We start from the raw sequence: 10,848 nt of genomic DNA on the forward strand, positions 1-10,848 counted from the left end.
CATTAACATGCTAATACAATATTTATCATAAAACTGCAAATTACTCTCTTTAAACACATATATTAGTATTTCTAATATAATATTGATCTCAAGGAAAATCAATATGGATACAAAATGAGGTGTTAATTTAATATAATAAACATGGTTTAATACATATATATGCATTGGCACCTTGAGGTTTCAATAATATTAACGGACAATTGTAGATTGTCACCCTGGACTACTTGAAAGATAAGCATCATAAGTTGGTAGCTAATAAATACCATAAAATAATCATGGTAATCATTAACATTGGTCTGCAACCAACCATTTGATAGTGATGATAAGAGTCTATGTGAATTAACAATTTATGTTCATGTGTCAAAATTTTTTAATAGTGGGCATCATTAGGTAAAAATTGACATCAATAATGTAGGATATAACTCTAAGATTCTCAATGAAATTCTGCGAGTTCTCTCTTCAAGAAGTTGTCGTTGAATGTGTATATATATAGATTTTTTATGTGACATGTTTTTCAACTATGTGAAAAATCTAAACACTTTATTAAGGTTCAAAAGACCTCTCTATAATTTTATATTTATTGAGCATCTAGTGCTTTAATAAATAAAATTTTAATGATCTTTAGACTCACTGTTTTGTCTTATAAGTTTTTTTTATTTCTACCATTTGCAAGCAAGATTCAGAGGTTGATAATAATAATTAAAAAAAAAACCCCTTAAAATGTTTTCATTCTTGTTTCAAGGAGTTGGATTCCCTTTTCATCAATGCTATTCAAGCCATGAAGAAAGGGGTGGAATGAAATTTTAAACTGTGGTAAAGAACTTCATTGGGCTGAGATTTGTATCTGCGGGCTTCAAGTAGTCATAAGCCTTATAGCCCAAAAAATTAATTCTCTGGGGCCTCTTTTACGAATTTAAATGTAAATTACCTAAAAGATTGTTTAGATAAGTTATCCATGGAAAAATATTGAACAATGTGAATGATAAATCAGTGTGTTTATTGAAAAGTTTTTGGTAATAACAAAATATTTATGTTCTAAACAATCTTATTGCTTGGAAGAATCTTCAAATAAGAAAATTGCATATTTTATTCTCTCTAATGTAATATTCAAAATCAAGACTTTATAAAATAATTTCACCATTTGTTGAATTCCATATATTTTTTCCAATGATCGATTTCCTAACACAAGAAAAAAAATAATAATAATGTTGACCATTTGCTGAATTTAATAATTTTCATATATTTAAGATCTATCACACATATAATCGATAAAATTCATCTATGAGAAAATTATTATTTCACATGCATGAAATTATAATAATTGAAAGAAGTACAACAACACAAATGATTTATAGTTCATAAAATATTTATTTCATTTCTATAGAAAGAAAATAACACTTCAAATACTCTCCAAAAGTGTTAAGACTAACACAAACTCACATAACAATTCAAAATTGCATCACAAACACTAAAGCTAACACAAACAACTTCCATATAAATATATGGACCAATAACAACAAAACAAAATAAGACGTACTAAGAGACCACATAACCAGCTATCAATCACAAACTATAATGACCCAAAATTCCTTCTTTCTAGTTCGTCTTCCTGCAATTCTTTCTGATCTCGCCGTTAGAACCAGTTAGAGGGTTTATATCGCCCATCTTTATAATCGCAGTGACGAAATCGAAGCTGAAACTTTCTGGGCTAATCGCATAGCTTAAAACCTGAAAGAAAGTCGAGCCATTACTATAGATCTGCTGATCAGAATGAAGAAGACCTTTCAGGCTCACGAGGTTCTTGTAATAGTTATTATCGAAGTTTGTCGGAGTTTGTAAGTCCAACGGTGCGAGGTTATTGTCGCCGGAGTTACGGGGACAACTCGACCTCCTTAATTGCGCGAATGAGGGGTCGATATTGCTCTCGTTGTAGATCCTGGCTCTGAAGTTTGTGCACCTGGCTTGTCCTATGCTATGGGCACCTGTTTTGATTTGTATCATGTTAGTATTAAGTAGGGTGAAATCACAAAAGAAATTTTGTTTGAGCTCGGCTTATTATGATCAAACTGAACATGATCGAACAAAAATTTGAGAGTCCCACCTACAAGGGCAACCATGTCCTTAGCAGAGAGCCCCTGAGCTGAAAATGAAGAAATGAGATTACTAAGGCTGGAGGTTGCAGGTGGAATGTTGTTATTAGCAGCACCTTGGCTTGCAGTTCTGGAATCTCTTCTGCCTAATTTGACACACCAGTTGGGTCCTCCAAGCTTTAAGCGATAAATTCACGTTTAATTAGTAATTATTATTAACTTAATCAGCTGTAAAAAGTGTAATTAAAAGTGCTTACAGTGACTACAGAGTCTCTTGCTGCGATGGCTAAGATGTCAGCACAGGATACCACTCCAGGACAAACTTTTTCCACCGCAGTTTTAATCCTGTCAATGACTTCGAAACCTCTGGCAGAATTTCTGTTTGGGATTGCGTTTTTCTCTCCGGTGAAGTTTGGCGTGTCGTCAAGAAGCAAAGAGGCGTCACAACCCTGAAGCAGATGGTAGAACGTTAGCCTTTAGGAGTATAAGCGATTAAAAGAGCTTAAAATATTTGAAGGACTGTAGGCCAAGTAGTGTTGGGCTCTTTAGGGAAGTGATTAAACTAATTTAACTTTAAGAGAAAATTACATTTACATTTATACCACACAAATATTTCATATCGAGGTAAAAAACGCCATCATTTTAACTTTAAAAGAGTGTGAAATATTTCTTTACATAAATACCACTCAAGCCTTTTGTATTTACATATCTAACACCAGAACTTTAATTCTTACACAAATGTCAGCTTTACCATGCATGAAAAGTTATATTGAAAAGTTAAAATAATGATTAGGCATGGGATAGGAAGTCGCCCGTTAAACTCAATTTAATTAGTTACATTTTTTTAATGCTAATTAACTTATTTTAAGAATATATATATATATATATATTTGGGATAATTACATAGAAATCACGGAAAAGATTGATATTTACAATATATATATATATATTTGGCCTAATATTTCTGGCCAGAGGTTACTCAATCCGACTCTCCTTTGAAAATAAGTCAACATCAACCCTAACTCGCTGACCACACGCCCTCTATAATAAGTTCAATCTAAGCCATTCAAATATTTAAAGTTTTCTGTACTCAAAAAAGAAAAAAAATCTACCAAGTTTCAGATGAATCATTCCACAAGTGGTTTTCTTAATATTAAGTATGATCTTACCCTAATCCAAAACCATAGAGCAAGACACTTGAATCACTAATATATGAATCTGAAAGTTTATACTATGAACGACCAACGTACGTTCACAAAGCAGTCATGGAAGAAGAGACGAAGAAGAGAAGCACCCATTCTTCTCTCACTAAAAATTGCAGACTGAACCACCGATCGAACGGTGGAGAGCACATTCGGACAGGTTGTGGCATAGAAATTCGAGGAGAGCTGAGCAGAGGAACTCGTCAAACAGAACAGAAGAAGCAGAGCAACGATACTGAAGTGAAGGGGAGAAGCCATTGATTACTCGTAAACAACTGTATTTGACTCGAGAACACAAAAGGTTTGATTTTTGTGGGTTTTTATAGAACAGTAGGGGTAGAAGAATAGAGCAGAGGATTGATTTATTTGATTCTTCTACGGAGGCAGAAACAGGGGAGGCATGCACCTAATCCATTAGAAAAAGATTACAAAAATTGAATTTTGAGTTAGGGGGACGTAGAAAAATGATGATTTCACATTGATGAGTTTGAATAAAGTGTGGAGGTTTTGATACTTGTCGAGAGCTGAGGGGAACAGGGCGGCAGCTCTAGCTTTTCTGTTATCATTTTTTAATATTGTTGTGAAGTTTTGAGAAAAGAGAAGTACTGTATTAGAAATGATGGATTTTAATGGAAGGTGGGGGACTTGAAAGGTGTTTTATGATTTACGATGCATGGAGAAAGAGTTAGACTTTTGTTAGGCCATGTTTGTTATCATTTTCTTCTTTCTCAATTTTATTTTTTTAAATGGTCGGGAAAAGCAAGATAAATTTATTTTTATTTTTTTTGAAGTAAATTTATTTATTATAAGACTAATATATAAGTAAATTTTAAATATTTTAATAGCTTTAAAAGGCTTATAATATATTTTTTTCAATCTCAATTATACTCAACAAGAAACTCCTTAATTGTATTTCTCATCTATGATTACACAACTACAATAGCTTTTGTTCTTTTGAAATTGACATGAAAGAATGAAGGAGAGAAATTATCAAAGCAGACGGTAGTATTGAATTTAGATTAAGTGTGTCAAAATCTAATCAAATGAAAAAAAAAATGCTAAAAATGAATGTTAGGATCGGGTTTAATCTTTCTCGGATACGAGTCACCTTTAAATAATCTCAAAGAAAATTTAAATGAAATTGGCTTGATTAAATAAATCTAATCTTAAACATTTTAATAAGTTTCTTTTAAATTATTTCTATACAATAATAAATTTACATTATTTTCTAATCATTTCAACTACAAATAGGTCATTGCATCAGATTTAAATTGAGTTGTTACTGAATTGTCAAGACATGTAAGTGCTTAATATATTCATATTATTTTGACTAACATTGGTTTGAGATTTGTTAACTTATTTCAATTAGTCTAGCTTTAAATGATTGTTTTTTTAGTCTAGCCTTTTTTTGTCAAACTTAAACTTGACTTGACACATTTTAAATTTTTTTAAAGAATATTGATTTATAATTACCGAGTATTGTCCGCCCTCATAGATAGATTTAAGCTTTAAGAGAATAGTAATGAGTTAGATTATTTGTGTATTAGGCCCAACTTTCATCTCATTTTGGTCCATACTACTTCACTAATAACAGAGCTAATGGTTTATTTGGAGTTGAGATTCATGTTACAAAATTAGTTTAAAGTATTTGGGTTGAATGAATAGGCCTCTTGTACGATTAAAGTTTTTGGGTAAACAACAAATTTGACACTAGCAAATCAAATTAATATTAACTCCTCTTTAGTATGAAATAACTGAGATTTAATCATTGGAATGAGACGTGCCGACAAACATGGAAAAGCATCGCTAAGATTAAAATCAGTGTTCTAAACATAAATCATAAATGTGAGGAAAAACAATGTAAATACACCGATAGTTTGACAAGCTATTGTAGCATGATAACAAATTCTACATTCCATCTTAACTATTTTCTGAAAATGGACGGACCACAACAAGCTTCAATTTCCCTAAAAATATCTATGAGCGATCTCTGTGAAAAAAAAAAAAAGAGAGACCATGAACTATACTCTAAAGTAGTATCACTAAACTTAAATCAGCACATATTACTGAATTTTTGCATCCATAATGTGGTTGTCTCCTCGTCTTAAAAGACACAATTATACAATCAAGAAATATAATAAACTATAAGAAGCAAATTTGATGCCTCTGATTATCCGAAGTTTTTATACTAAATAATAATAATAATAATAATAATAATAATAATAATAATAATAATAATAATAATAATAATAATAATAATAATAATAATAATAATAATAATAATAATAATAATAATAATAATAATAATAATAATAATAATAATAATAATAATAATAATAATAATAATAATAATAATAATAAAGGTTATCGGAAATTTTTCTATCATCTCAAAAATAAGCTTAATTTAAACTTTTCACAACCAAGAAACTAACTTTTTTATGCGCTTTTAAAATTTGGTGTGCTAAAAGGTTTGCGGTGGTAGAGTGATTATTTATAATTTTAGCATTGTACGAGATTCCAGCACACTTAGATAAAAAAAGAGAAGTAGTTAAGAAGAGATACCTTAATTTTTAAGTGGAGAATCCTAAGAAGTGGAAAAAATCACATAATCTAGCATTGTTGAAATAACTCTCTATGAATGGTGAGTAATCAGACCCAATCTTTTTTTGAATTAAATAAGATGGAGTTATAAAGATGATCATCGTAGATGTATGTTGTACTTCATCACATAGATTACAGTGGTGAGCTGGGATGAGGCTTGTAGGATATAGGGGCAAAAGTCGGGAGTTGCACAACAAATTTGACACTAGCAAATCAAATTAATATTAACTCCATCACGAGGGTGCATTATTACACCATCTTTAAGATGCATTTTTACACTATGTCCTCGGTGTGTTGTTACACTATCATCAAGGTAGGTCGTTGCATCGCTTCTGGGGTACATTGTTACACCGTCTTCATGAGGTGTCATTACATCGTATTCAGAGTGTGTTGTTATACCATATTTGGGAGATGATGTTAATCGTATCCGATGTGCATTTCTACACTATCTATAGAGTTTTTCACCGTGTTGTAACATGCACTAGGATTTCACAGCCACATTGTGACTTCAAAAGGGACTTTGTTGCAAGAAGTAGGTGGCGGTCTATGATGGCTGGCAAATGGGGGTCAACGATGACCTACAGGTGGCGCTCGATTATGGTCACAATTGGATCGAAGCGGCAGCGGATAGAGTTGCACGAAAAACCTCTAAATGGGGTTCAATGGGTTGATTAGGGCTTGATTTGACTTAGATTAGATCAATATTGTTAAACTCAAGCTCCAACAACATAAAATAATATTTTTCTTTTATTTAAAATCTATCACATTTAAAATCGATAAATTTCAAATAAGAGATAATTATTATTTTACATGCATGGAATTATAATAACTGAAAGAAGTATAAATACACAAATGATTTATATTTCATATAATATTTATTTCATTTATATAAAAAGAAAATAAAACTTCAAATACTTTAAAAAAGTGTCACACAAACTCACATAACAACTCAAAATTGCATCACAAACACTAAAGCTAACACAAACAACTTCTATATTAATATATGGACCAACATCTATAACAAACAACAAAATAAGACATACTAAAAGACCACATAACCAACTATCAGTCACAAACTATAATAACCCAAAATTCCTTCTTTCTAGTTCGTCTTCCTGCAATTCTTTCTGATCTCGCCATTAGAACCAGTTAGAGGGTTTATATCACCCATCTTTATAATCGCAGCGACGAAATCGGAGCTGAAACTTCCTGGGTTAGTCGCATAGCTCTGAACCTGAGAGTTAAAGAAAGTCGAGCCATTACTATAGATCTGCTGATCAGAATGAAGAAGACCTTTCAGGCTCACGAGGTTCTTGTAATAGTTATTATCGAAGTTTGTCGGAGTCTGTAAGTCCAACGGTGCGAGGTTATTGTCGCCGGAGCTACGGGGACAACTCGACCTTCTTAATTGCGCGAATGAGGGGTCAATATTGCTCTCGTTGTAGATCCTTGCTCTGAAATTTGTGCATCTGGCTTGTCCTATGGTATGGGCACCTGTTGCATTTGTATCATGTTAGTATTAACTAGGGTGAAAACACAAGAAATTTTGTTTGAGCTTGGCTTATGATTATCAAACTGAACATGATCGAACAAAAATTTGAGAGTCCCACCTACAAGGGCAACCATGTCCTTAGCAGAGAGCCCCTGAGCTGAAAATGAAGAAATGAGATTACTAAGGCTGGAGGTTGCAGGTGGAATGTTGTTATTAGCAGCACCTTGGCTTGCAGTTCTGGAATCTCTTCTGCCTAATTTGACGGGCCAGTTTGGTCCTCCAAGCTTTAAGCGATAAATTAATGTTTAATTAGTAGTTATTATTAACTTAATTATCTGTAGAAAGTGTCACTAAAAGTGCTTACAGTGACTACAGAATCTCTTGCTGTGATGGCTAAGATGTCAGCACAGGAGACCACTCCAGGACAAGCTTTCTCCACCGCTGTTTTAATTCTGTCAATGACTTCGAAACCTCTGGCAGAATTTCTGTTTGGGATTGCGTTTTTCTCTCCGGTGAAGTTTGGCGTGTCGTTTGATGTGTCGTCAAGAAGCAAAGAGGCGTCACAACCCTGAAGCATAAGGCAGTAAGTTAGCCTTTAGGAGGCAGAGTTAAGAGAAGCGATTAAAAAAGCTTAAATAATAATTTAAAGGCTATAGGCCAAGTAGTATTGAGCTCTTTAGGGAAGTGATTGAACTAATTTTACTTTAAAATTATAATATTTCTTATATTTATAACACACAAATCTCTCCTATCAGATCAAAATAGCATAATTTTAACTTTAAGAGAGTGAAATATATCCTTACATGCATATCTAACACCCAAACTTCAATTATTATATACAAATGTCAACCTTACTATTCATGAAAAGTTCTATTTCACGTTTGAGAAGTTAAAATAATGCTATTTTTGATTTGATATGGAAGAATTGAATGCTATAAAAAAAAAAAATTTAATTTTGTTACATATGTAAATACATAAGAGGTGGGTGTTATAAAAAAAAAAATAATATTAAAGATTTACATACCATAACTTAAAATTTAATTTTTACAGACATGCAACCTTCCCTAAGCAAGAAAATAGTTAATTTCACTTTCAAAAGTTAAAATGATTGTATTTTTATGTCATACGTCAGGTTTGAAAGATATAAATGAAAAAAAGATTAAATTATAGATGTTAGATATGTAAATACATAAGAGTTGATAGGCATGTATGTAAATGCCCAAAAAAATAGACGGTCAACTTGCCATCCATGTGATGAGAAGCCGGCCGTTAAGCTCTAATTATAGTTAAATTTTTATTTTTTACTGCTTATAAACAACCTAATCACTATTATATGAATCTGGAAGTTTATACTATGAACAACGTACATTCACAAAGCAGTCATGGAAGAAGAGACGAAGAAGAGAAGCGCCCATTCTTCTCTCACTAGAAATTGCAGACTGAACGACCGATCGAACGGTGGAGAGCACATTCGGACAGGATGTGGAATAGAAATTGGTCGAGAGCTGAGCAGAGGAACTCCTCAAACAGAACAGAAGAAGCAGAGCAACGATGCTGCACTGAAGGGGAGAAGCCATTGATTACTCGTAAAAAACTGTATTTGGCTTGAGAACACGAAGGTTTGATTTTTGTGGGTATTTATAGAGCAGAGGATTGATTATTTGATTCTTCTATGGCGGCAGAAACAGGGGAGGTAGGCACCTAATTATTAGAAAAAGATTACAAAAATTGAATTTTGAGTTTGGGGGACGTAGAAAACTGAAGATTTCACATTGAGGAGTTTGAATAAAAGTGTGGAGGTTTTGATACTTGTCAAGAGCTGAGGGTAACAGGACGGCCGCTCTGTTTTTCTGTTATTTTTTTGTATATTGTTGTTAGGTTTTGAGAAAAAGAGAGTACTTTATTAGAAATGATGGATTTTTATGGAGGGTTGGGGATTCGAAAGGTGTTTAATGCTTTACGTTGCATGGAGAAAGACTTGAGTTTGGTTTGACATGCTTCCCTAGAAGTTAGGCCATGTTTGGTGTGCTTTTCTTTTTCTCAAATTTATTTATTTTTAATGGTCGGAAAAAGCAAGATAAGTTTCTTTTTTGTTTTTTTTTTAAGTAAATTGATTTATTATAAGAGATTATATAAGCAAAGTTTTAAGTATTTTAAGAGCATTAGAAAGCTTAAAATTTTTCATTTTCAATCTCAATTCTCCTCAACCGGAAACTCCTGAATTGTATTTTCATTCTACGAAAATAGCTTTTGTTCTTTTGAAATTTATTATATGTCTAGTGCCTAGATCCTTAATACAATATTCCTCGAGGGTAGGGCTGTCAAAGCGGCTCGTGCGAATATTATTCGCAAGCAGCTCGTGTTCGATTCGTTAAGAAGCTCGTCTTCGGCTCGTTCACTAACTTAACGAGCTGAGCACGAATAAAGATTTGTATATATATAATATATATTGATTATGTTAATTAAAAAATATAATGAAAATTATTAAATTAGATTCAAATGATATTTTAATATAAATAATAATTTTTAAATATTGCCCCAATCCTTAACATCTTTTGGCTAAGTGATTAGGGTTGTCAAAACGGCTCTTTGTTCGTGACCGGTTTGTGTTCATCTCGCTAAGCAAAAGAGTCGAACAGCTCGTGTTCGGCTCGCTAAGCAAACGAGCCGAACACGAACACACTTTTTGAGCTCGAAATATAAACGAGCCGAACACGAGCTGAGCTTGACTCGCTCCTGTTCGGCTCATTTACACCCCTAATCGAGGGTACTTAAATCTACATTAAGATAAAGGGCACTTAGTGGAGTTCAACGGATGTTGGTGGACTTGCCTGGAGGATTCAATATGAAAGAATGAAGGAGAGCAATTATCAAACCACACGGGAGTATTTGATTTAGTTAAGGGTGTCAAAATCTGATCAAATTAAAACAAAAACTAATATAAATGTCAGGATTGAGTTTAATCTACATTGGATTTGAGTCAACTTTGAAATAGTCTCGAAGAAAATTGGATTGGATTTGAGTCAATTCAATAATCTAAACTTAACCCTTCTAATAAGTTTCTATTAAATAATTTTTATTCAATAATAAAGTTACATTATTTTCTAGGGTTTTCAACTACATTGGGTCATCACATCAAATTTAAATTAAGTTGTTGCTTAATTGTCAAAACGTAAGTGCTTCTTCTATTCATATCATGTCGAGCAACGTTGGGTTAAGATTGTTAACATATTTCATTTAGTCAACTTTGAAATAAATATTTTTACTCTGGTCATTTTTTGACAAACTTAAACTTGACTGCTACATTTTAAATTTTTTTTTTCTTAATATTGATTTATAATATGTATAATTACCAAACATTGTCCATCTTCAACAATAGACTTAAGTTTTGAGGGAATAGGAATGAGTTAGATTATTTTTGTATTAGGCCAAATTTTGATCTCATTTGGGTCCATACTACTTC

The 10,848-nt window shown here is 32.4% G+C and overlaps 1 protein-coding gene across 2 annotated transcripts; it reads right to left on the reverse strand.

Moving 5' to 3' along the window:
- Positions 1-1,387: 1,387 nt before the first annotated feature.
- On the reverse strand, positions 1,388-8,998 carry LOC110028309 (peroxidase P7-like). 2 transcript variants are annotated; one of them, XM_020730101.1, is made up of 4 exons: positions 3,341-3,559; positions 2,348-2,539; positions 2,102-2,267; positions 1,388-1,982 (listed from the first exon to the last, which is right to left on the reverse strand). In XM_020730101.1, the coding sequence occupies exons 1-4, from the start codon at positions 3,548-3,550 to the stop codon at positions 1,597-1,599; spliced, it is 954 nt and encodes a 317-aa protein (XP_020585760.1). In that variant the 5' UTR covers positions 3,551-3,559; the 3' UTR covers positions 1,388-1,596. The 2 variants fall into 2 exon arrangements, with proteins under 2 accessions (XP_020585760.1, XP_020585759.1); XM_020730100.1 differs by lacking the exons at positions 1,388-1,982; positions 2,102-2,267; positions 2,348-2,539; positions 3,341-3,559 and adding exons at positions 6,831-7,387; positions 7,504-7,669; positions 7,750-7,953; positions 8,753-8,998.
- Between the last annotated feature and the right edge of the window lie 1,850 nt (positions 8,999-10,848).

The sequence above is a fragment of the Phalaenopsis equestris genome, unplaced genomic scaffold (genome assembly GCF_001263595.1).
Source record: "Phalaenopsis equestris unplaced genomic scaffold, ASM126359v1 Scaffold000511, whole genome shotgun sequence".
Lineage (NCBI taxonomy): Eukaryota > Viridiplantae > Streptophyta > Magnoliopsida > Asparagales > Orchidaceae > Phalaenopsis > Phalaenopsis equestris.